The sequence below is a fragment of the Lissotriton helveticus genome, chromosome 3_2 (genome assembly GCF_964261635.1).
Source record: "Lissotriton helveticus chromosome 3_2, aLisHel1.1, whole genome shotgun sequence".
NCBI lineage: Eukaryota > Metazoa > Chordata > Amphibia > Caudata > Salamandridae > Lissotriton > Lissotriton helveticus.
The window spans coordinates 498,976,790-499,004,202 of NC_136062.1; the positions used below are offsets into that span (position 1 = coordinate 498,976,790).

Sequence of the window (27,413 nt, forward strand, 5' to 3'; positions counted from 1 at the left end):
CACGTCGAAACCGAAACAAACGGCTTCGACGACATCTAAGATGGCCGACGTCCCGTCCAAACTTACGAAGCCGGCGAAGAAGGCCGTCGAGTCACCGGCGCCACACGCGGTGGCCAAGGACACGTCCTCGAAGAAGGTAGTCCATCACGTCTCGACGGCTGGGGCGTCAACCTCCAAACAGATGGTCGAAGCAAAGGCCACTAAAGGCCCAGATCCGAAAGCCGGAGCCACTACTCCTCGGCACAAAGACACCGGATCTGCAGCGACGGCGTCGGCGCCTAAGACAGCTGCAGGGCAGCGAACCGTTGGAGTCGAGGATTCATCGGTGCCTTCTTCTGCCACGCCGAAGGCCTCCAAAGCGGACGAACATGAAGCATCGGTCGTCAAACCCTCAGCTTCATTTACAAAACAGGTCACTGAGTCGCTCAAGAGGATTTGGGAGAAAGCCCTGCCGTCGACAAAGACTGCGCCATCGGATCCGAAACCAATGGAGCCACCTGCCAAGAAGTCGACGAAACTTATCTACACACTACCACCAAAGGTGCCACCAAAGGCGTTTGCACCCCAAACGGTGCCGAAGACCTCGGGGACTTCGGATTCTACGTCCAGTGCTATTTTGCCTCGACACACAGCATCTGAGGACGAATGTGAGCATTACATCGATGCCCACACAGGGAAGATGACACTTTATAAGAGAAAGATCAGTTCCCAGCCACTGGAGTCATTTGTAATTCCACTGAAAAAGAAAAGGCAAGCACAGGACATACCTGCCCTTGTTGAACCTCTGCAACCTCCCCCAAGGAGGAGTCCAACCCCTTCCCCCACCCAATCAGGGGGTGAGGATGAAGACCAAGATGAACAATACAACTTCCCTACTGGCAATGACCCTGATGTGAATCAGGACCCATATGACGACGCTGGGGACCAGGGAAGTCATCAGGTGGTGCAGGACCCACAAGGTTTTGGGGCACGTACATCACCAACTGAGGATTCAGCAGCTTTCAATGCTTTAATTGAGAGGGCAGCTGCAAATCATAATGTAGATATGCATATTGACCCGGTGGAAGAGGATTTCCTGTTTGACACTTTCTCTGTCTCCGAAAGAACAGTCAAAACACTTCCTATGTTGAAAGGTGTCCTTAAACATGCGCCAGAGATCTTTAAAGAACCTACAAGGGCGAGAGTGGTAAACCCACGAATAGAAAAAAAATACAGACCTGCACCTGGGGACCCTGCCTATATTCGGGAACAGTTGCCTCTGGATTCGTTGGTGGTCGCGAATGCCCGCAAGAGGGTCAACTCCCTAACAACTGGTGAAGCTCCTCCCCCAGACAAGGAGTTGAAAGTGCTTGAGGCATCTGGCAAGAGGGTCGCTGCGCAGGCTGCTAATGTATGGCGTATCGCAAACACACAGGCACTGTTAGCGCGTAGCGCGTTACGATAGGGCGCATTACGACACCCTAGAACAGCTCCTTCAACATCTGCCTGATGAGTATAAAGAAGCTGGCGAAATGCTCATACAAGAGGGAAAGCTTATATCAAACGCTGCAATAAAATGCGCACTTGATGTAGCGGACACAGCGGCTAGAGGAATTAACACTAGCGTCATGCTAAGGCGCCAAGCCTGGCTTCGTATATCTGGATTTAGGCCTGACATCCAAACTACAATCCTCAACCAGCCCGTCAATCCTGACAGACTGTTTGGCCCAGATGTAGACACCACACTTGAAAAGATTAAAAAGGACAACGAAACTGCTAAGTCCATGGGGGCGCTTCAATCACAACAGTTCAGGGGCAACACTTTTCGTCGCTCAGGAGCGCGTAGTGTTACCAGAGGACACTTGGGACAACAATCACATTTCACAAAAGGTGGTGCGCAATCCTCGTATCCCAAGCAAGGTAGAGGGGGTTACCGAGGTAACAGTGCCAAAGGCAGGGGTAGAGGGAACACCAACTCCCGTTCCTCTGCCGCCAACAAACAGTGACTCTCTGTCACTGCCCCCGACCATCCAACACCTGTCGGGGGAAGACTCCAGCAGTTCCTGCCAGTCTGGTCGTCCATCACCACGGACAGGTGGGTGAGAAAACTAATCCAGTATGGTTATTGTTTGGAGTTAACATCCACTCCTCCCAACATTCCCCCAAGACACCGTCCTATGTCGGCAGAGCACTTGCACTTATTGCAGCAGGAAGTGCTAGTAATGCTGCAAAAAGGAGCAATCGAACTTGTGCCAGTGGAGGAGGAAGGAACAGGGGTCTATTCCCTGTACTTCCTCATCCCAAAAAAGGACGGATCCCTCGGACCCATTCTGGATCTACGCCCTCTCAACATGTATATACTGTCAGAACATTTCCACATGCTGACACTGCAAAAGATACTTCCCCTTCTAAACCAAGGGGACTTCCTGGCAACCTTAGACCTCAAGGATGCTTACTTCCACATCCCACTCCACCCGTCCCACAGAAAATACCTCAGGTTTACCATTCACAACAAGCACTATCAGTTCAAAGTGCTACCCTTCGGGGTGACTACTGCCCCCAGAGTGTTTACAAAGTGTCTGGCGACAGTGGCGGCGCACCTCGGGAGACAGAACATACATGTATACCCGTACCTCGACGACTGGCTCGTGCAAGCAAAGTCGGAAAGACAGTGCGCCTCACACATGTCCCACACTATTCAACTCCTTCACAGTCTGGGGTTCTCGCTGAATTACCCAAAGTCGCACCTTCAACCAGCCCATGTGCGGCAGTATCTGGGCGCGACAATAAACACCCTGACGGCTACAGCTCAGCCAAACCAAGCGAGGATCGACAGCATTCTGTCACTGATCCAAAGATTCAGACCACAACACTCCCTGCCTGCGAGAGTGTTCATGCAGTTGATAGGCATGATGGCCTCCTGCATCTTCATAGTCCCGCACGCAAGGTTGCACATGCGCCCGCTCCAAGAATGCTTGGCAAATCAATGGACACAGGCTCAGGGACAACTGACAGACCTAGTGTTGGTGACCGGTCGAGCATACAACTCTCTGCATTGGTGGAATCCACACAACCTTTGCAAGGGACGACCGTTCCAAGAGCCTGTGCCACAGATTGTCCTAACAACGGACGCATCTCTCCAGGGGTGGGGAGCGCATGTGCTACACTACACGGTGCAGGGACTGTGGTCAACCCAGCAATAACGATTGCACATCAACTACCTGGAATTGATGGCGATCTTCATGGCGCTCAAGTCCTTCAAAGTACATTTGTGCAACAAGGTAGTGTTAGTCCGGACGGACAACATGACCGCGATGTACTACATTCAAAAGCAGGGAGGCACCCACTCGCCACAGCTGTCTCATCTGGCTCAGAGCATGTGGAAGTGGGCCATTCAGAGGAACATCTTCCTCCTGGCAGAACACCTCCCGGGCAAGGACAATCTAATGGCGGATCTGCTCAGCAGGTACAGCCATCAAATGCACGAGTGGGAGTTACACCCATCAGTGCTCCACCCGTACTTCCAGCAGTGGGGTCATCCAGAGATAGACCTATTTGCCACAAGGGAAAACGCAAAATGCCAAAGCTTTGCCGCCAGGTTCCCTCACCCGGAATCGCAAGGGAATGCGATATGGATGAACTGGTCAGGCAAATTTGCGTACGCTTTTCCCCCAGCGCCTCTCATTCCGCTGGTGGCAAGAAAGCTAAAGCAACACTCGATGACTCTCATCCTGGTTGCTCCAACATGGGCACTCCAACCATGGTACACCACGTTTCTAGAACTCTCCGTGGTACCGCATCAAAGGCTGCATCTCTCCCCAAGCCTCTTGACGCAGAACCATGGCGACATTCAGCATCCAGATCCGCAACAGCTCAATCTGGCGATCTGGCTCCTGAGGTCTTAGAATTTGGCTACCTCAACCTACCTCCAGAATGCATGGACATCATTCGGGAGGCAAGGAAGCCCACAACCAGAGCTTGCTATGCAGCAAAATGGAAGCGGTTTGTCATTTACTGTACAGAACATCACATCAACCCGCTAGATGCATCCATTCCTAACATCATCTGCTATTTGTTACATCTTTACAAATGCAATCTAGCGTATGCTTCCATTCGGATACATTTATCCGCCATAGCGGCTTATCTCCAAAATAGGCAGCACCTCTCCGTTTTCAGGGTGCCTGCCATTAAAGCCTTCCTGGAGGGACTGAAGCGAGTCATTCCTCCCAGAACACCACCAGCTCTAGTGTGGAACCTCAATGTGGTCCTCACTAGACTGATGGGCCCACCCTTTGAGCCTCTACATTCATGTGAGATTCAATTCTTAACATGGAAAGTGGCTTTCCTCATTGCTATTACATCGGTCAGACGTGTTAGTGAGCTGCAGGCGCTCACAATCCAAGAGCCTTTCATCCAAATACATTCCAACAGGGTGGTGCTCCGCACTAACCCCAAATTCCTTCCGAAGGTGGTGTCACAGTTTCATATCAATCAAACTATTGACCTACCCGCATTCTTCCAAAACCCACAAACAGTAGCGGAAAGAATGCTTCATACATTGGACGTTAGGAGGGCGTTGATGTACTACATTGACAGAACGCAACACTTCAGGAAAACACAACAACTTTTTGTTGCCTTCTCACCACAGCACATAGGCAACCCCGTTTCCAAAGCGGGAATAGCCAGATGGATTGTTAGGTGCATCCAAATCTGTTATCAAAAAGCTAAGCGCACTTTAACAATACCCCCAAGGGCGCACTCCACACGCAAGTTGGGGGCCTCCATGGCTTTCCTGGGGAACATTCCTTTAGAGGACATTTGCAGAGCAGCCACATGGGTCACACTGCACACATTTACCAAACATTACTGTGTGGACGTGCATTCCAAGCAGCAGGCAGCTGTAGGACAGGCTGTTCTTAAAACACTTTTTCAGGTTTCTGCAGCTGGCACGGGCGGCCGCCGCTAATGGAGGGACTGCTATGTATTCTATGCACTAGATATGAATTTAGCAGCCCACATGCCTCGAACTGAATATGCTACTTACCAGTATGCATCTGTTCTTGGCATGTAGGGCTGCTAACATTCATATCGCCCGCCCTCCTCCCCGGTGCCTGTCGCAGCTGCAGATATACTATTGTATTCAATCATTAGCATGGACATCCTTCACACTGTTACACTCCATCTTTGCCACAATGGCGAAAAACAATCTGGGGATGGAGCCGATGCCCATGCGCACTGTAGTCCAGGGGAGGAGCCACCTATCTCAGGATACTTCGAAGACTCTTCCAGGACAACAATGTGCGATCATCCGGACCCAACACTAGGCGGCGATCTATGCACAAGATATGAATGTTAGCAGCCCTACATGCCAAGAACAGATGCATACTGGTAAGTAGCATATTCATTCTTCAGTGTGACCCTGATCGCCAGGAGTTTCAGACCCACCCTTTCCCTTTGAAGAGAACGAGGCCCTTCTAACATTGCAGCCTCTGTCACTTTCTGCGGTTACAAGTGTCCATGGGAATTGAGGCTTGAATCCACCTCTCGCTTCCGCTCCTCACCCTTTCCCCATGTATGTTCAGTACAAGGAGAGCTGCACCCCTTTGGGGCAGTTATTTATTGCTACAGCACCTAGTTAGACATTCACCGCCCTGGCTTTCCTTTCACGTCCAATTGGCTTCTTTCAAACTCTGACAGGAGATCAGCTTTGCCGGCCCCTACACCACCACCACCACCACCACCACCACCACCATCATCACGAGTACCCAACCCCTACACCACCACCATCACGAGTACCCACATTTACCACAGATGTCCTTTAGCTGCAGTCCTGTTGAACTCCACTTCATTGACTGTCTCCTGTCTGTCGCTTGCCTCTTTTGTGGTTTTGCGAGAGAGTAATCAACGCTTACTCCAGGGGGGGGGAAGCGGGTTATAAACTCTGGTACAATGTGATGCCTTCTTTAGGTTGTAATGCAGTCAAAGGTTACTAGCAATTACTTTTTAGGACTAATGTCTACTGCTGATGTCCAAGGGCTGCCGGTACTGGTGCACATCAAACTGGATAACCTGAAAGAACCAGCAGTATTACGCATTAGATATATTGTATTATATCATTAGTTGCTCTCAAAGGTTTGCGATTCTGATGGTCAGACCCGCTGAACCAGTCATCCCCATCTGTGAATGGAGACACCAGTGGCCACACCTCGACTTAGCGTTCGTAGTCTCCACTCCTGGTCTCTCGTGCTTCTGCTCGGTTGAGGCTTTCTTGGATTACTGGTTGTCAGACAAACTGTCCTCTTTGTAGTGCTTGGAATTGGCAGACTTTTGACCACTGTTCATATCAGGTCACTCCTAGAAGTACTTGGTCATCTTGCTTTAAGTCAAGTTTTTTCGAGTGTTTTTAAAAAACAATGTTATTGATTTTTAACTTGTCAGAATCAGAGCTAACTTTGTATACATTCCATTACAAATAAGACAATGATATATAAACATTTAAAACGCACAGTGTTTCAGTCCCTCATTACATGCCCGCGGTCCCCCTTTTTTGACATTTCCAGTTCCACCGTTGGTGAAACACAGCTCTCCTCTATCCGCGTTCCACCGCCCCAATTTTTGGCCCACTTTTTAGGACAGCCCCTGGATTTGCAGACCTCTTTTTCTGCAATCATGCACTCGTCCAGCTCCTCCACCCAACCTATTGTCCATGGTCGATCTGCTGCCCCGCATTTCATAGCGATTGTTCTTTACACTAATGTGTAGCCCTACGTGGCTGCTTTATTTCTGTTAGGTCACTGGCCTCCCAAATATTTAGAATCCCCATTGGTGGTGGTAGGGCAATTTGTTTCCCTAGTGCGTCTTACATCTTCAATGTGGCCCTCTCCCACAGGGGGCCTATTTGGGGGCAGTACCATAGAATATGATAAAATGTTGCTTCTTGGTGACACCCACGTAGACAGAGTGCGTCTTGTCTTGTTCCTATTTTGGCTTGGGTTCCTCCTGTGAGGTATGCTCTGTGTAAAATTTTCAATTGAACCAATCGAAAACTATGATTTATGTCTGCCTCTCTTGGGACATCAATGCGGTCTGCCAATCATCGTCAAGCTGCCCCAAGTCTGCCCGCCAGTGGTTTGTGAGAGTGCAGAAGGGGTCTGGTAAATTATTGCACAATTTACGATCTGTGAGGGAAATGGCTTTGTCTACGACCGGCTCTTATAACAGCCGGTCCTCTAAGGGATATGAGTCCGGCACTTTTGTCATGTCTGGGAGTGCTGTCTTAAGAGCAAGGCAAATCTGTAAATATTGAAATATCTAACTGTGTGCTAGTTCGTGTTTTGCTTGTCGTTCCTTGAATGTTACGATCTTACCCTTGTGTATAAGATCTCCTATGGTGGACTGTCCAATGGTGTCACATTTGTCAAAACCCATATGGTGACAAAGCAACCCCAGCTGTTGAGAAGACCACAAGGGCGTAGCTTTTGTCAGCACCCTTGTCCATCCCAGACGTTTAGTTGCTTGATGCCAGATGGTTACCGTTTGAGCCATAGGGCCCAGATATCTGCCCCTGTGGACCTTAGTGTATGGGGCCCCTAGACACCCCTCTGGTCCCGTCTGATATCTTTCTAGTCTGTATGCACGGTCCGTCGGGGAGTGGTACAGACAGTGATTTATCGCCACCAATTCTGATGCCCAATAATAGTCGTATATCTGGGAGTGCGATTCCAACATCGTACCATCCCTTCGGCAATTTCCCTAAAGCTATGCGCGGTGTACCTCCAACCCACACTAGTGTGTGGACCTCGCCCTCTTCGCTGTTAAAATAAGAGTCGGATTCCGGTATGGACAATTCTGGAGAATATAGAGGAATCACGGTAGAGACAACATTTTAAATAGGGACGCTCGACCTAGTAACGATAGTGGCAGCGAGCTCCAATATTTGACATCTTCATGGTGCTTTTTTAGGAGGCTGCTAAGTTCTTGTCATAAAAAATGTTTTGGCCGGGTGTAATGAAGATATCCAAATAACGGAATCCGTCATAGGCCACTTCGATTTCACATCGCCGAGGTAGTCTAGGTGTGGGACTCTGCAGAAAGAATAGCACTGACTTAGTCCACTTGATAGCATACCCCTCATATTTGCCAACATTTGTGAATATATTTAGTAATATTTAGTAATCTGCTTATTGAGGCATGTGGGGATGCTAAATAGATCAGGATGTCATCTGCATACAGTGATATCCTGTCTTCATTGTCTTCCTCCCATCTCAGCCCCCGAAGTACCCGGTCTCGTCTCACCCAAGACGCCAGTGGTTCCAGTACTAGGGCTAAAAGTAAGGGGAACAGGGGGGCAGCCCTGTCTGGTACCTCTATTCAGCTTAAACGTCCGGGACGTGCGGTTATTCACCCTCACTTGACCCCGCAACTCTGTATACAGCAATCTGATCCACTCTATAAACTGCGGCACCAAACCCTAGGCGGACTAGCAGTTCGAAGAAATAGGGCCATTCGATAGAATCCAATGCCATAGATGCATCCAACGATAGTGTTACCGCAACCTCATCTATACATTGCTGACGTCCCACGACATTGTGCGCTCAACCAATATTTAGTGCTGTGTTTCGCCCCGGCATAAAACCCGATTGATCTTCGTGGACCAGTGAAGGGAGAACGGTACCCAGACGGGAAGTTTTGCTGGAATTCTGGCCTCCAAATTGATCAAGGAATTTGGCCTATAGGATCTGCAATTGTTCGCCAGTTTCCCGGGCTTTCGGATTACTATGATGGAAGCTAATCTTTGATCTTCTGGCGGAAGAACCATTCCAAATAAGTGGAAAGCTGACTTGCCAGAGGACTATCACATCCCTCTTAAGAAGAAGAATGTGGGCACGAACCCCTCTGCTCCTTGTATTCCACGTCCTTCTCCTCCTCCTAATCCTAACTTGCTTATTACAGCATTAAATTCACCACCAAGGCCTATTACACCTGACCCACAGGATGATGGGGAAGGGGATGGGGATCAGGACACTGACGCTTGGGAAGATTACCACACCGATCCAAATACAGATGATGACCCTGGTTTGTACGCCTCCAGGCTCTCCCCACCTGATGACAACTTTGGCTATCTCGAGCTCCTTAACAGGGCTGCTCATTATCATGGAGTAGAACTTCATCAAGAGCCTTTAGAAGAGGATTTCCTCTTTGAGACACGTTCTTCCTCACAAAGAACTACTCATACCTTGCAAGTGCTGAAAAGCATATTAAAACACACAGACGAGGTCTTTAAGGATCCTGTAAGGGCACGAATGATCACACAGCGAGTGGATTAAAAATATAAATATAAATCGGCTCCTACCGATCCTATTTATATTAAAGGACAGCTGCTCTTAGACTCTCTTGTAGACTCCAACGCATGCAAGAGAGCAAACTCGCAGGCCGCAGGAGAGACCCCTCCTTCTGGCAAGGAGTCCAAGCTTATTGATGCCTCGGGCAAAAGAGTGGCTTCACAGGCAGCAAACAACGGGCGCCTTGGCGTAAGAGCTGCTAGCTGGTTATGACGGGGCTCATTACGATGAGCTAGAAAGACTCAAGCAACACTTGTCTGGCCAATATAAATCTAAGGCTAACGACCTTATTCAGGAAGGGAAACTTCTTACCAGCACCGCCATTACATGTGCACTGGACGCAGCAGACACAGCAGCTCGTGCCGTGAACACCTGGATATTGTTACACAGACACATTTGGCTCAATCTCGGGATTTAAGCCAGAGGTTCAAATTAAGCTATGGTCCTGCACACTGTGGAAGAAGTGAGCAAGGACGGCGGTGCTGTGAAAGTGCAAAATGGCCAGTGGTGGAATTGTGTCCGTGGTTAAAGTGAAAGGGGTTGAGACCGTGAGCGGGGAATCTGTGGATGGTGAAGTGATCAGTCGTCCTTTTCCTCCATCTTCTCTATTGAATAGACGGGGTGCGAAGTTCCTGACCGATTCAAGGATTATGTAATTTTTTTAAGACATTGTTTCCGTTTTATATGCCTTTTTCCTGTTCCGGTTGTTTCCTTTTAAAGTGTTATGTTTTAGTTGCTTTTCTCATTTTGTTATTACACATTGTGTTATATTTCTTGCTCTTTTGTTTTTCTAGTGTTTGGCATTTAGTCATTTTGCGGGGTGGAGGGGTGAGGAAGCCATTATGTATATTCTTTTGTTGTACTGTAAAGGGGGAGGTGTGTTGTGTCATCGTCAGCCAGGGCCGGGGGGGCTCGTGGTCAGCCATCTCGTGGCTCTTCACCAGAGTGTTCTAAGCTCGTGGGTGAGAGGACAGTTGGTGCCTTGACCGCGGAGGAGTTGTGGCTGTGCTCCTTGGCTGCCGCCTGTAACATTATAAGAATAAACTGCACTTGCACAGACCGCCTGCCATAGTATCCTTTTCAGCGTTCCATTATAGCTCCAGGATGGTCATGCTTGCTGGTGATGGTCTGAGGAGTAACAGGGTTGTCCCCAGTTTTCCAATGTTTGCTCATCAACCTTCTGAGTAATGGAACTTGTGGGTAGAGGGGATTACATGAAGACTTTCGCTAGAACTTTGAGAAACCTTTATGCACAGGTGCTTTGAGATGGTATATGCTTTGCTTAAAAGGTGTTGCTGCCTTCATCTTATTTTCTGTGGTCTTGTTTTATTTCCAGGAAACCTATTTGGAGAGTCTCTTCACTCCAGGCCGTTTCACGAACGAAGCTCTTCTGAAAGCCTTGCAGGTCAGCAACGGGGGAGGGGAAGAGGATAGAGCTGGTCTGGTATGATTAACATGTGCTGCACTTCTGTAATCTTCCGGTGTTCTCTTCGCTTCTGTGTTCAGAAATATTGTCGAACAATCTTTAAACCCAGGATGGCTCTATCCATTGAGCCCAGGCTAAGCAGGTCAGGGTTGTGGCCCTGACATGCAGCATTCCAAAACTGAGGAGGCCTCACAGTAGTCGTAATCTGTATCCAAAGGCACCCCGGAGCCTGTTGGCCAGGGGCCCGTAGCTACTACTGGCTGTGTTTAGAATGTGCTAAACACACGAATCTCCCTTTAAAGTAAGCTGCGCTTGAATTGAAACTGCTGCAATTTTAAGTTTCTCTTAAATGGCTATAACAAAGTAAACCGACGCAGTTTTGGCATGCTTGTGAATTTAAGTATATATTTGAAAGTCATAATCAATAAACCCATGCATTGGCAGAGCTGATAGTTCTCACCTATGCAAGAGCTATTGGCAAGGGCAATGTGTTTTAGCTGTATTGTACACCGTGTGGCTGCTGTTTAGCATGGCTAGAAGTTAGTGGGGTGGATTGGGGTGGAGTGGATTGTGATGGATTTGGGTAGATTGGATTGGAGTGGTGTACATTGGGGTAGGGGTAGATGGGGTAGATGGGGTAGATTGGGGCGGGATGGGGTAGATTGGGGTAGGGTAGGTTGTGATAGATTGGAGTGGGGTAGAGTGAGGTGGATTGGGTTGGGGTAGAATGGCAAGGGTAGATTGGGTTGGGATGGAGTAGATTGGGGTGGGGTAGGTTGTGATAGAGTGGGTTGGGGTAGAGTGGGTTGGGGTAGAGTGGGTTGGGGTAGAGTGGGAGGGGGTAGAGTGGGATGGGGTAGAGTGGGAGGGGGCGGGGTGGAGTAGATTTGCGTGGGGTACATTGGTGTGGGATGGGTTAGGTTGTGATAGATTGGGGTAGATTGGAGTAGAGTTCAGTGAGGTAGGGTGGGGAAGCTAGAGTGCGGCGGGTGGGGCAGAGTGCGGTTTTAACTGCATGAAATGCCCTGGTCCCAAAGATGCTGCTGGTGCTACCAACAGGGCACCTTCCAGCGACCCGATTGTATTTCCGCCAGTGCACCGCAGTCTCCCTGTGAAAGTACGGGGGTGGCGTGTTTATGCTGCTGAATGAAACCAGCACTGTCTGAAGCCACGCGCAGGTGTGCATTCCCGGCTCGCATTGCAACAGTGGAGGGCTTCGGCTGAAAAAAGAATAAGTGGTGTCGCCACAACATCCTGCGATTCTGAGCCAATCGCTTAATCTCCTGGCATTAGTAATGCGAGCTTGTGTAATGTGAGCCTGTGCACATGTAAACTTGTGCACATGTAAACTTTCCAGTCAGGTCAAGTTCGCACTTTAAAAAAATAGAGCCTCAGTTTACAGCAGACGAAGCGGACGGACGCAACGTTTTAATCTCTGATTCAAATTGTGGTGCCACAAGGATCAACCCTATCCCCGTCACTATTTAACCTATACATCGAACCCTTAACCGAGGTACTGCATAAGGCTAACATTTCCTTTCACATGTACGCAGACGACACCCAGCTGTACATGAAGATAGCACCCCCCGGAAGAGAGCAACACTATGAACCAAGCACTCAATGGCTAGCTGACAATCACAAATTCCTTCTGCTCTCCCCTTCTAAAAGTTCAGCCAAGATTAAAGAATGGACCCAGATGATCACAGCGCTGAATGGTACCCCGACGATAGTTGACTCAACCAAATCCCTCGGTATCACACGGGATAAAGATCTGAACATGCGAGCACACATCAACACAATGGCAAAAAACGCTCGTTTTCATCTGAATTACCTCAGAAAACTGAAGCCACTGATCGATCCCGGGATCTAAAAAGGGCAGTACAGGCGCTGGTCCTATCAAGAATTGAATATGGATGCGCAACGCTGTCAGGAATCACTAAAATCAACAGCTCCCCTAAAACCTTGTCTCAATGCAGGAACCAGACTTATAACGGGAACAAAAAAATACGACCACATCTGAAAGCGCTCCACCGGCTACCATTCGAGGCAGGAATAGAGCTAAAAATGGCATGCATTACACACAAGGCGACACACCACAAAACTCCACATTACCTGGCCCATAAAATTATGCTGTCCGGAGGCACTAGACTCTCGAGGATAGGAGGATTTTCTACCGAAACTAGCATTATTCCGTAAGAAAAACACTTACGGCAGATCATTCACGGGAGCTGCACCAAGGATTTGGAATTCGCTCCCACTGTTCATCAGAAGAATCACCTTTGCGCCACGATTCAAAAAGGAGACCCAGTCCTTTCTGATGGGTACATTTCTCGTATAACGAACAATGTCTTTAAAATAACAATACTATAACCAACTTGGATATAGAAGAACGCAGGAATGGTATCTAAAATTTAAGTACGACACAACAGTCTTGATTGTAATCTAATGATCTCTATTATTTCCTCATTATATTTGTTTGATGGATGGATAAATAAATGCCTTTGTTGGTGAATACCTAGACTTGTTCTTGATGTGAGAGAATTGGATATCTGTGAATATTGAAAGTGGTTGAAATGTAAAGCCCTCTGACTCCCAATCTCTGGGTCTGGTTCACGCCATAGAAAACATCCAATAAATAAATATACATACATACATACGTGCAACAATTCTTTTTTTTTTTTTTTTAAAACCTTTATTTATCTTATGCATAGTACACAGCGTCTGCCTACAACCACTACGGGCCGGCCGCTATGGCAATCAACAATATTCCAGGTCGTCTTTCTATGCGGTAGAGCTAAAAATAAGAGCGCTACGGTGTATTAGCAGCAGACATATGAAGAATAACGTAGGTTTCATTTTCTAAATTTAAAGAGGTGTCATACATTCAGACCAGACAACCGAAAGGGCGAGCCATACGACATAATATCAACTAAAGGAGCAGCAATAGTTAGGATTTGTGCGTTGAACATTGTAGGCAGGATACATTAACACTATACTTCATTCTGCGCCAGTCAGTACCCACCCAGTCAATATATCACTGCAGGATTTATTTGCAAACGTAACCACTATATAGCAGGACGTGAGAGGGCACATTCTTACAGCAGGAAGAAAGGATCCAGTGTCATACAATAAAGCGAGTTTTACGTGGAACAAGCCATGTAGGAGGATACAGGCCCTCTAAGAAATATAATCGGGAAGTGAAAACAGGATATGTGAGCATTCAATGGCTGTGTACTAATATCAACGCCGTACACACAAAATCCAATAAACAGTGCAAACAACATAAGCACAGAGTGCTAAATCCTACCCAAAGGAACACCACCCGACCCCCCGTCTGATCTAAAATATACGAAAAAAATGAAAAAATAAAAGGAAATATAAAAGGAGAAACACAATCGTGCAAGATGGGCGCCACCCCGGGCCAGGCATCCCGCGGCTAATAATACAGAAGAAAGTAGAGAGCTGGCGAGAAGAAGGGTATGGTAGTCGCGACGGAGCATCGAAACAGATAAAAGTGGCATAGCGACAGACCCCAACCCACGCATGCCAGAGAAGCGAGGACAGAAGCGGCACCGCTATAAATGGATAGAAGAGGGCCATAGAACCAAAAAAGAAACATCTGAAAGACCCCGCCCACCCGTCCCACCCCGCACCCCTGCAGAAGGCTACGGCCTACCCTCCAAACAGCGTGCCTGTCGCCCTAATCCGAAACCCGAAATATAGTAAAGAAAGAAAGTAGAATAAGGAGACAAAAAGAAGGAGGAAAGGGAATATGAAACAAAAATAAGATGTGAGGGAGGAGCCAGAGGATATGAACAAACACACTCGGCTACGACCCTCCCCCGACCAGCAAATGAATAATTATCAATTCAGTACTACACCTTCACATACAGCAAAAACCCGCAGGGGGGGGGGTAGGGGGGGAAATGTTAACGTTTCACAATGTCGAGAGTACAAGCATCAGTGCAACGGACAGGTAAACCAGCAGTCTATCAGTATCTTGCAACTTACCCCCAGCCCTTCCTAATCACGAAACCAACCCAATAAAGGATAACATGGAGCGGACCACCCAGCACAGAATAATCGCAATGTTGACCAGGGTTACGGCAGTGAGGTAGAGTAGGGAGAGCCACCATACTAATGGAATACAAAAAGTCAATGAAGCAAGTCAATTGTGGCAGCAACGACAGGGCAAGCAAAAGCAAGCCGGAGTCCAGTTTCGCAGTTCGACAATGCAAAGGTACCCCACCAGGGCAAAAGCTCGAATCCATCGAAGCGGGAGCAAACAGCGGTCCACCATAGTTCCCAATTGTCCGGGAAGGAGCAGATCTCCGCGTCGTGTGCATGTCCTCGAAGTCCAGGCGGTGAGAAAGCGGAGGTTCAAAAGCCACCGGCCCATCAAGCGACCGAAGAACAGCGACAGCAACTCCTGGCGCAGCCGAAGGGGGCAAAGCAATGGAGGCATCAGGACGATAGGGGTGCATGAAAGAGCGACGACCCAAAATGGCGGCGGGCCGCATGGGGTCGGTAGAAGCACCGGGGGCCAAGACAGCGCACAAGGACATCAAGGCGTCCAGGACATCTCCGAGCGTGGGCGCTCGAGCACACGCCCAAGCCTCCGCGCAATCCGGCCAGCAAGGTTCGTCGGTGCAGAGCGGATCACCCCCCACGTTGTTGGTAGCCATTTTGTGAGTTTCGCCGCCCCGCACTCCACCGTGGGCCCCCAAACAGTTCCCAAATGTAGGACTTTACAGACCTCCGGAGGTTCCCAACAATGGCCTCACCGGCACAGAACGGGCCGGTGCTCAATGGGGGGGGGGGGGGCCCTCCGAACAGTGGCGGGCCCCACAAGCGAGAGCCAGGCGCGGGGTCCAGGGCTGCCGGACAAAACAAAGGCGAAGGGACCCCTTCACACAGTCAGCCCCCGACACATCTCGTCCCCCTCCAGCCGCATGGTCCACAAATCGGGGCCGGTTCAGGATCGCCGGAGCATACACACAACGGCTCCCACCAGTGGCTCACTCTCGCGGCCGGGGCCGGCAATCTCAGCACCGCCGGTCGGGTCCCACAGGCGAGGTCCCGGTCTCGAGCGCCCGGAGGCCCCAATCCCACCAAGGGCACAGCTGCGGACCCACAGCACGCAGGAGCCTCCGGACCAGACGGTGAGTAAGAGTGGGTCGTTAAATTCCAAAATCTGTAGTGAAGTATCGTCGCAGTACAGGATATATTGCAGGATATTCGAGGTTGGCCGGAGGGCCGACGGAGCCGAGCTAAAAGGCGGCCATTACGCTCTCGAGCTAGGCTCCTCCCCCGTGCAACAATTCTTGAATATGTAGATAGGCGACGGGTGAAGAGACTCTTGGAGGCGACGGGCGAGGCGGCTCTTGGAGGCGACGGGCGAGGCGGCTCTTGGAGGCGACGGGCGAGGCGGCTCTTGGAGGCGACGGGCGAGGCGGCTCTTGGAGGCGACGGGCGAGGCGGCTCTTGGAGGCGACGGGCGAGGCGGCTCTTGGAGGCGACGGGCGAGGCGGCTCTTGGAGGCGACGGGCGAGGCGGCTCTTGGAGGCGACGTGTGAGGCGGCTCTTGGAGGCGACGGGCAAGGCGGCTCTTGGAGGCGACGGGCAAGGCGGCTCTTGGAGGCGACGGGCGAGGCGGCTCTTGGAGGCGACGGGCGAGGCGGCTCTTGGAGGCGACGGGCGAAGCGGCTCTTGGAGGCGACGGGCGAGGCGGCTCTTGGAGGCGACGGGCGAGGCGGCTCTTGGAGGCGACGGGCGAGGCGGCTCTTGGAGGCGACCTGTGAGGCGGCTCTTGGAGGCGACCTGTGAGGCGGGCGACGTGTGAGGCGGCTCTTGGAGGCGACGTGTGAGGCGGCTCTTGGAGGCGACGTGTGAGGCGGCTCTTGGAGGCGACGGGTGAGGCGGCTCTTGGAGGCGACGGGTGAGGCGGCTCTTGGAGGCGACGGGTGAGGCGGGCGATGGTTGAGGCGGCTCTTGGAGGCGACGGGTGAGGCGGCTCTTGGAGGCGACGGGTGAGGCGGCTCTTGGAGGCGACGGGTGAGGCGGCTCTTGGAGGCGACGGGTGAGGCGGCTCTTGGAGGCGACAGGTGAGGCGGCTCTTGGAGGCGGCTCTTGGAGGCGATGGGTGAGGCGGCTCTTGGAGGCGACGGGTGAGGCGGCTCTTGGAGTCGACGGGTGAGGCGGCTCTTGGAGGCGACGTTTGAGGCGGGCGATGGTTGAGGCGGCTCTTGGAGGCGACGGGTGAGGCGGCTCTTGGAGGCGACGGGTGAGGCGGCTCTTGGAGGCGACGGGTGAGGTGGCTCTTGGAGGCGGCTCTTGGAGGCGATGGGTGAGGCGGCTCTTGGAGGCGACGGGTGAGGCGGCTCTTGGAGTCGACGGGTGAGGCGGCTCTTGGAGGCGACGGGTGAGGCGGCTCTTGGAGGCGACGGGCGAGGCGGCTCTTGGAGGCGACGGGCGAGGTGGCTCTTGGAGTCGACGGGCGAGGTGGCTCTTGGAGTCGACGGGCGAGGTGGCTCTTGGAGTCGACGGGCGAGGCGGCTCTTGGAGGCGACGGGCGAGGCGGCTCTTGGAGGCGACGGGCGAGGCGGGCGACGGGTGTAGCGGCTCTTGAAGGCTGCAGTGCTGAGGCCGCGGGACAGTGTGATTCTTTGTTTGCAGCGTTCACTGCAGAGTTTGCTTCACTGCAGTTGACACTTTTGGTGAAATCTGCACATTGTGTTAAGTGTGTTTCAAATGGAAGAAAATGGCGCTGTCAGAATGTGCTGTGTAATTTGCCTTTTTGTCGCATAATTTTGTCCCCCCATGCCGCATGATCCTTGTAGCCTTGACCACCGTGCGCGGTCCTCTCAGAGGGCGAGTGCCTCTTATGGCCGCATCCGTGTTTACACTCGTCCGAAGAAGGCGAGATCTTTGCCCAGACAGTGTTGCCACGTGTGAAAATTAAAACAATTAACTAATGCTATCAGACCTGTGACACTTAGCCACATCGCTTGCCTTTTTTGCCTCGTGATTTAGTTAATCCTGCCGTATAGTTCTGTCCTCCTCTGCCGGATAATCTCTGCTTCTATACCACTGAATTGTCTGCAATCAAAGATGAAACCCAAGAGTGACCCCAATGTAGAGAGTGACACGTCTGTTGATTGAGATCCCCCTTGAAATGTACTCAAGAGAGTGAGGGTGCACAGGTGAGAATGACTGTTGGGACTCAGTCTAACTCTGTCCTTTCGAACACCCAGAACTGCAGGAGGAAGGTATGTGCTGCTTAGAAAAGGCATCTTTTGTGGTCTGTTGTAAAATCTCAACAGAACCAGCAACTCACCTTCGTCTTGATTTTAGGGCACAGTTTCTAATCTGAGCCAATGCTTTTTTAGTCCTAAAACCCAGTTTGAAGTCTGCCTGCAGTGGGGTGAACAGTGGGGCACCGTAACGAAATGTCTTATTAAGTAAATGCTACCCATGGCACAGGCCTTGCGTTGGAAAGAGCAGCTGAATGCAGATTTGTTAGAGGATGTTTGTTAAAGGTTTTGTGAAGGGTCATCCCCCAGGAGCGTTCTTTTCTTCTGAGTTGTTGGTCACACGTCCCAGGCATAATGGATCAAAAGGAAAAGTCTTATTCACCCAAGGGTCAAGCTTTATCTCATTTTAATTATATTTTCAGTGAAGGCATTTAAAGGATCGTCTTTTTCAGTCCAAGAATCTGTGGGTTTAGGTGTCGGGCGGCGCGAGGTGTCTGGGAGATTCATCCAGAAATCTATTAGTCAAAGCCTTTTCCTCTCCAGAAAGCTGTATCCTTGGGTGGGGCTGTCCAGATGTCTCTTGTCCAGAGATAAGAAATCTTTACCCTTGGTTCTAAAGCATTTTAAAACTATTTGGCCAGAGCTGATGAACTGTACAAGTTTATGGCATTGGAGTGTCAGGAGTCCAGGTGTCCAGACAGTGGGCACTTGCTGCTGCTTAGCACAGCGCCTGGCACTGCCGTCTAGCGTTCATCATAAAGTGTGCAGTGCTACAGAGGTCTGTAGATCTTGACCAGTGAAGGTGTCTGCCCCTAAATCTGGATAAGTGCCACCTTCACCCTTTAACAATGGACAGTATGGCCTCTTTCTTCCTTTGGCTGCTTCAGCAGAGCCCCACCGTTGTCTGTGCATGGGGCTGTGTGTGTGCTTCACCTTTAGTCCTGAGGCTGATTACCAAGCATGCAGGAATAGTTTTTTCTGAGCCTGGTGCGGTGTTGCTGCAACTCTGGTTTGATGCATTCCACGCAGTTGATCCTTAGTTTGGGGCAGTACCAGGCTTTTCCTCCTGTGTGGGGTGTTACCACACCCTTAACTGCAGCTCAAGCCTTTGTTCATGTGGTCTTGCAAAGTACACCTTGTGTTTCTCTGGTTGCCGAGTCCATGGGTTTTTCTGTTTGTTCTAGATCTTCCGTCGTGGAACAGGCCGCATCATGGACTTCTCCTGGGTGGAACTGAAGAAAGAAGTTACAATTGCTGTGGAGAATGAGGTGATTTATTTATTTTTAGCTTCAGCTTCTCTGATTGTGTTGTGACATCAGTGCTGCAAGTTGTGTGTGACTGTCTCAAACTAAGTGTGTCCCTGAAGAGTGTGTTTTTATATACACACAGGCAATGGAGTGAACTGCCTGAGGTAGTACTTTGAACTCCGGTGCATGGGTCTGTTTTATTTGATGGCTGTTCTCATAGTGCCTCCGGGTTAGCCCTATGTTTGGTTTGTACTCTGAAAGGGTAGAGCTGGTAAATCTAAGTGTAATACAGGAGCCCCTGAAGGCTTTCCCCGGGGCCCAAATGTATAAATGTGTTGTTCTTCTGTATGCTGCAACGAGATGCCTTCAGCCTATAAGCTAACCTCTTTTCTTTCTCCTTAAGCTTCATAGTAGTGTGACTGAGTACGAGTTCTCACAGGAGGAGTTTCGCCAGCTCCAGATAGATTTCTGGTCTAAATTCTACGCCTGCTGCCTTCAGTACCAAGAAGCGCTCTCGCGTCCTCTGGCCCTGCTTGTGAACTCGCAAGCGAATATGGTGTGCCTGCTCAAGAAGGTGAGGGGGCGGCCGACCTTGGAATGAATTGGTGTTTCATAGGAAGTTGATTAATGTTTGTAAGGTTACACATGAAATTCAAAGTGCATCGACTCTCTGCTCTTTACCTTCGTGAGATGTGGTTAACCTCTAGCGTGGAACTCCCCAGAGCGAAGGGGCAGTGTAAATGTACCGAACTTCATGCTCGAACCAAACATCCCCACCCCAAGAGGCCCGCTCCTTCTTGTTGGCTTCTGAACGCCCAGCATGTTCTCCTGGTACCATGACCTCCGCTCTGTCTCCCAAAACAGTCTCTTGTGTTCTGGTGGATACGTGTAACCACAAGTTCCCCATCTTGTGATTATTCCAAAGTGCCAAATATCCAGAAACTCTTGAAAAAGCCTTACTGTGCGCCCTCCTGAAGACAACCAAATAAAGTCACCATCCCGGTGTGGCAATGTCAGTTTTCTTTTTTTTTTTTTTTTTTTTTTTATGGAGATGCGGATCCTGAGCTTCAATGTTATAGAATTTGGTTTTCAATAAATGTGAAAATTATTTAGCAAACTTCTAGCATGAGCCTGCAGTCACTTTTTGCAGTGACCGATACCATTAAATCCCATTGGGCCCCCAGCGCTGATTTGTACTCTGCACATGGCCGCCCTCGTGCCGCTGGTGCTGCCTTGAATGTTGCCCACCACTCGCCTTCACTCCTGGAGATTGGTCCTGTAAGTCGATGCACTGCACTTGTTTGCAGAACTTGTTCTTCCTTCCATAGCATTGCAGAATTCAGAAGTTGCACTGTGTCCTCTTTTTAAAGTGAAAAGATTTTATATTCAGAAACGTACTTAGTTGAACAATTTTTCTCCGATGCCGTATATAAAGAAACTTGCTATTTGTATAAATTGGTGTGAATCTCTTTCTTGAGTTGTGTTGTAATTTATTTATCCTTGTGTGTATTTGCAATTGTTTTGCACTTCTCTGTGTTAAGCCTAAGGGTGCTCAACCACACCCCCCCTCCCCCCCCCCATCCCCCTAACAGGGCACGTTGGGATTCCATAGCAAGTCTCTGTCCACTTCTAAGGGAACTCCTAGACTGTTTTCACTATATATCAGATTATTAATATATCGCATAAAGAGCCAGCTTCCTATAGGTCATTTTGTTTCTTGGAATGTCTAAAGATGAAACGTGTATTAATGTGCAGGGGTTTGGTGCCTTTATTCAGCTGCCATGTCCGAAGGAAGGAGTAGTAGTGGAGGAAGCCGGCTCTGTATATACTATACCAAAGTGAGGTATAGTGTGCACAAAGTCCAGTGGGACCCCAAAGGTTGGCAGAGGTAAAAGTAGATAGCACCTCACTCTCCATTTGTGGTAGTGTAGGCGAGCACGACCTGTGCTTAGAGAATGCAGCTTAAGTTAGTTGAAGCAGTGAGAAGATGGAAAATGTGGAATAATAAAAGATAAATGCACTGATCTGTGACTTGGACATAAAAGGTTGCCTGTCAGCAGAGAATGTCAGAGTTTGCTTCTGCTGTGATGTCACTGTCCCCTGTGTGTGTGTGTGTGTGTGTGTGTGTGTGTGTGTGTGTGTGTGTGTGTGTGTATGTGTACAATAGTGAATTACTAAAATGTGTGAGACACAAACCCTTTTTTGGTCCGTATCTACGGTGCTGATGTCTGTGAGATGCTTTCTCTGTTTTTCAGGGTTTTCTGTCCTTCCTTGTCCCCTGCTCCATGGTGGACCATCTGTACCTTGTATCTGACGAGCAGCTCCTGACAGAGGACGAGAGCCTGATCTCCGAAGGTAAGGGGGTGATGGGTCGGTGTGAGCTGCCAGTCTAGTGTCACAGCTGTTAAGTGTGCAAGATCATGTGTGAGTACAAGGGACTCTGCGTCACCCAGTGAAGTGTCCTAGTGAGTGATGCACCCCTTGGTTGTGAGTGCCATGGGGGCAGTCTCCATATGTGGCTGTGATATGAGGGGGTGTCCTAGTGAAAGATGCACCCCTTGGTTGTGGGTAGATGGCTGTCAAAATCTGAAAAATTAAAAGCGTGGGGAAAGAGGGAAGAGTGCTATGTGGGAGGAGGTGGCAGGTTTTCCCTTGTACGCAGCCCCACTAAGATTCCCAGACCTTGCTGTCAAACCCTCTTGTGAACAAGCCTCCTCTCAAACCCTCTCCCACACTCACTCCTCAAGGCCCTCTCCCACACTCGCTCCTCAAACCCTCTCCCACACTCTCCTCAAGCCCTCCCCACACTCGCTCCTCAAGCCCTCTCCCACACTCGCTCCTCAAACCCTCTCCCACACTCACTCCTCAAACAGGCCCTCCTCTCAAACCCTCTCCCTCACTCTCTCCCACACTCGCTCCTCAAACCCTCTCCCACACTCGCACCTCAAACCCTCTTCCACACTCGCTCCTCAAACCCTCTCCCACACTCGCTCCTCAAACCCTCTCCCACACTCGCTCCTCAAACCCTCTCCCGCACTCGCTCCTCAAACCCTCTCCTGCACTCGCTCCTCAAACCCTCTCCCGCTCCTCAAAGCCTCTCCCGCACTCGCTCCTCAAAGCCTCTCCCGCACTCGCTCCTCAAAGCCTCTCCCGCACTCGCTCCTCAAAGCCTCTCCCGCACTCGCTCCTCAAAGCCTCTCCCGCACTCGCTCCTCAAAGCCTCACCCGCACTCGCTCCTCAAAGCCTCACCCGCACTCGCTCCTCAAAGCCTCACCCGCACTCGCTCCTCAAAGCCTCACCCGCACTCGCTCCTCAAAGCCTCTCCCGCACTCGCTCCTCAAAGCCTCTCCCGCACTCGCTCCTCAAAGCCTCTCCCGCACTCGCTCCTCAAAGCCTCTCCCGCACTCGCTCCTCAAAGCCTCTCCCGCACTCGCTCCTCAAAGCCTCTCCCGCACCTCAAAGCCTCTCCCGCACTCGCTCGACAAAGCCTCTCCCGCACTCGCTCGACAAAGCCTCTCCCGCACTCGCTCGACAAAGCCTCTCCCGCACTCGCTCGACAAAGCCTCTCCCGCACTCGCTCGACAAAGCCTCTCCCGCACTCGCTCGACAAAGCCTCTCCCGCACTCGCTCGACAAAGCCTCTCCCGCACTCGCTCGACAAAGCCTCTCCCGCACTCGCTCGTTAAAGCCTCTCCCGCACTCGCTCCTCAAAGCCTCTCCCGCACTCGCTCGACAAAGCCTCTCCCGCACTCGCTCGACAAAGCCTCTCCCGCACTCGCTCGTTAAAGCCTCTTCCGCACTCGCTCGTTAAAGCCTCTCCCGCACTCGCTCGTCAAAGCCTCTCCCGCACTCGCTCGTCAAAGCCTCTCCCGCACTCGCTCGTCAAAGCCTCTCCCGCACTCGCTCGTCAAAGCCTCTCCCGCACTCGCTCGTCAAAGCCTCTCCCGCACTCGCTCGTCCAAGGCTCTCCCGCACTCGCTCGTCCAAGGCTCTCCCGCACTCGCTCGTCCAAGGCTCTCCCGCACTCGCTCGTCCAAGGCTCTCCCGCACTCGCTCGTCCAAGGCTCTCCCGCACTCGCTCGTCCAAGGCTCTCCCGCACTCGCTCGTCCAAGGCTCTCCCGCACTCGCTCGTCCAAGGCTCTCCCGCACTCGCTCGTCCAAGGCTCTCCCGCACTCGCTCGTCAAAGGCTCTCCCGCACTCGCTCCTCAAAGGCTCTCCCACACTCGCTCGTCAAAGGCTCTCCCACACTCGCTCCTCAAAGGCTCTCCCACACTCGCTCCTCAAAGGCTCTCCCACACTCGCTCCTCAAAGGCTCTCCCACACTCGCTCCTCAAAGGCTCTCCCACACTCGCTCCTCAAAGGCTCTCCCACACTCGCTCCTCAAAAAGGCTTTCTAAATGCATGTAATTGTTCTCATTGACATTTATAATTCCAGCACGGATTGCAACTCATCCCCTCGTTCTTTCAGCTTCAGTGATGCTCACAATCACACGCACATAAAGGGGAGCATGACACACCGGTAATGCATGACAGCCGTGGCTGCACTGTTACTGGCACCAAGGTACTCATTTTAGTAATGTTGCATGATTTATCACTCAAATTAAATAGATGTAGGAAATCCATTCTTCTTCAAACATCAGCATTGAGTTTTCATTCAGTAGGCCTGGCTGCACACAGGAGAGCGACGACCAGGTGGTTGAAAACCTAGCAGTAGCTCCTGAGTTGCCAGTCAGAAAAGCCTGGGTTAAAGGATAATGGCGATAAGTGGGTTGCATCGAAGGATAATGGTGATTGGTGGGATGCATCGAAGGATAATGGTGATGGGTAGGATGCATCAAAGTATAATGGTGATTGGTGGGATGCATCGAAGGATAATGGTGATTGGTGGGATGCATCTAAGGATAATGGTGATTGGTGGGATGCATCTAAGGATAATGGTGATTGGTGGGATGCATCGAAGGATAATTGTGATGGGTAGGATGCATCGAAGTATGGTGATTGGTGGGTTGCATCGAAGGATAATGGTGATGGGTAGGATGCATCGAAGTATAATGGTGATTGGTGGGATGCATCGAAGGATAATGGTGATTGGTGGGATGCATCGAAGGATAATTGTGATGGGTAGGATGCATCGAAGTATAATGGTGATTGGTGGGTTGCATCGAAGGATAATGGTGATGGGTAGGATGCATCAAAGGATAATGGTGATTGGTGAGATGCAACACAAACACAGGGGATACTGTAAGTCTATAATAAGCTCAATATTGTATGTCAACTGTGAATAGGAGCATGCATGGACTAGTGTGAAAGAATAAGAAAAAGTGTGAGAACAAAACATAAATACTCCCATCAGCCCACCACTTGGCGGAATCTCTCATCTGGGATTTTTTTGTAAACAGTCTGGTATCCGTAAGGTCTCTCACCTGGTGATATTGTGAGAAGACCTACCAACAGATCCTCCAGTTACAGAGAACAGATGTAGATAACATGGCTAGATGGGAGAAGTTGCAGTGAAAAACAATGTGTTGGAGAGTAGGGTCTGCAATCCTATGATCACCCAGATTTTTGCTTTTTGCTGCACTGGTTTACGACTTTCCCTGGCTGTGGGCCTGCTACAGACCCACAGCCTAGCTGTTCTCTCTATCCAAATTGTACTCAGGTACTGAATTGGCACTGGGCCCTCTCCAAGTCCCTGTACCCAGGGCTGAGGTGTACCCAGAAGTCTCCCAGGGGCTGAAGCATGTATTGTGCCACCCCTGGACTGACTAACTAAACTGACACAACTGGCTGCACGACAGCTGGGGCAAGGTGGTGTACTCACCCTTTGCTTTAGATATAGTATACCTATATCTAACCCCAAAATGGACACACAGATCTCCTATCAGTCACTCCTATGGCAGGCCTTAACAATCCTGAAGGCAGAGTGCTTGGAATCGTGTGAGATGGTGCTCTGGCATGAGCTGAGCCTGTCTGCGGCTTTCGGGATCTATCCCTTAGCCGTTTCCATGATATCGCATACCATATACTCTTAAGTGCATTATAATCCTCGCGGTTATATGCCAACTCTGGTATCGCTTTATCAAAACATGTCGAGTAAGGTGTCATACGAATTGGAATACTAACCCCTCGCCAATTCTGGCGACGGGGTTAGCATTCCACCCTTCTAGAGGGACACGACATGTGAGTAACCTGTAACCCCGGTTAAAGTCCAACAGAGCCTTAGCTCCACAAAATGGATGCTGCCACCGAGACACAAGTCTGCCCTCCTGCTGCTGGGAGTCCTCCCAGAGCAGGAGATAAGGACAAAGGGTTTCCTGCCAGGGGCGGTGCTAGCACCGTCCCAGACAGGATTTTGTGTATCCTAGGTAGGCAGGGCTTCAGAGGAAGGTGACTGCAAGTGGCACCCCGGTGCTCACTGTGCATAGGCCGGCCTGAACCAGTTCCAGGGGCACTCCAGCCCCTGGCCTGGGGAAAGCCCGCCAAAGGAGAGGGGTGTAACCACCCCCCTCCTGGTCCCACCCATAGGGCAGGACTTAGTCGCGTGCCAGCCCCCTTTTCCCAGATAAAGGTAGGAGCAGGCCCCCTTCCAAATTAGATCATCTTTGGAATCAAGACACGACTTTCTGCGAAAGGACTTCAAGATTTCTTCTTCAAGATTCTCCCTTGTGACTAAGGAGTAGTCACCCTGCATCCGCAGGCACCATCGCAAGAACACTGCGGTCTGCTGTAAGTCCTTCCTCCGGAATCCGACTGCCCAGCTCGACAAGACCCGGCTTCCCTGGCACCTCTGACCTCTACTCACCTCTACAGCCAAGCTGAGAACCGTGAGTGCGACGAGACCTCAAGGGACCGACTATTGCCAAGACTGCACGACTTCTTCACAGCAAGCCCGCCGGGTAATCTACTGGCGAGTGCTTTGGGGTCCGAGAAGCCCCGACCCTGAGCAGCTCCAGCACCGAAGATCAGCCCCCCAGCATCTCCACGATCGGCGTGGGGCCCTTCTGCTTTTTGCTGCTCACCGCGTTGTTTGGCTACTAGCCCGCTGGCTTGTGGCCTTCTGAACGACGCCCGACGACATCACTGCTGCTGGTCTGGTTGCTCCAGACTGGCTCTTGCTCCCTTCCAGAAGAGGAGCACCCCGGACCCTCCTGGTCCACTCAAGACGCCATTTTGAGTCCACCGCGTGGGCTTGAATTAGCCAAGGCTTTGTTGCCCAATCCTGGGTCCTTCGACGCCGACAGCTTCATCCATCGTGGGACAGCTCGCCCCTCCATCCTGGTCGCCGACAACGCCTCCTGGTCCGTGAGATCTGCAGAGCACAGCGTCGCCCACTCACCTAGTCGAGGTGACTACCATCCGGTGCCCTCCTGGTGCCCCCTGACTACTGGCTAGTAGTCACGAACTTGGTCCCCTCTGCTTGCAGGTATCATCCATCTTCAAGATCCAGGCTTGGATCACCTCGAACTCTCTTCACTGGTCGCCTGCCAGCATCTTTCTTCCAGGCTCCTGGTTTGTCTACGAGGATTCCCGACGTCTTTTGAGACATATGCAGCTGCAGCCCCTGGGCTAGGTAACTTCGGCATTTCGGTGCCCCAGCATAGCCTCACTATCCAAGGGTCAGGATCCACTTTCGTTTTCTCCCTACCAGGTCGGGTTCGCCCGTGAACACTAACTTTAACTTTACTAGCTATCATAGACTTTGTCCCGCATCCCGCGTGAGAGTGCACACTCTGCACCCGAGTCCCCTGGGCCTCCTAGAAGTAATCTAACGATTCTATAGTCAAGTCCTAGCGATTCCAAAGCCTATTAGTACTGTACTTACCTGCTAGTAATTTCGCATTCCACTTTCAGAGTATATGGTTTTCCGTGCCCCTCGGGCATTTGTATATACTGTGCTAACTTAAGTATTTTTTATAAGAGTTTTGTTGTGTGCTTAGCTCCCTGACTCATAAAGAGCCAGGGTAGTCTTGTTATAAATAAATACACTGTTTATTTTCATAACAACTTGTGTGGTGTCCTTTCACTGGGTGTTCAAGGGGTAATGTGATGGTAAAACAGCTGGCTTAACACGCCCTCTAGAGTCTTAGCCTTAGACTGCTTGTATCCATGCTACTAGGATAGCTGGTCTATAAGGTTGACTTACAACCAATCATCAATAAGGGTTG

At 50.7% G+C, this 27,413-nt stretch overlaps 1 protein-coding gene across 1 annotated transcript in view; it reads left to right on the top strand.

Moving 5' to 3' along the window:
* The window catches only part of NUP160 (nucleoporin 160), a 289,550-nt gene that overhangs the window by 60,132 nt on the left and 202,005 nt on the right, over nucleotides 1–27,413 (top strand). Inside the window, exons 11-14 of the mRNA XM_078684503.1 lie at nucleotides 10,657–10,725; nucleotides 19,184–19,267; nucleotides 19,650–19,820; nucleotides 21,502–21,601. Of these exons, the coding sequence (XP_078540629.1) occupies nucleotides 10,657–10,725; nucleotides 19,184–19,267; nucleotides 19,650–19,820; nucleotides 21,502–21,601 (424 nt within the window). The remainder of the gene's footprint in view (nucleotides 1–10,656; nucleotides 10,726–19,183; nucleotides 19,268–19,649; nucleotides 19,821–21,501; nucleotides 21,602–27,413) is intronic.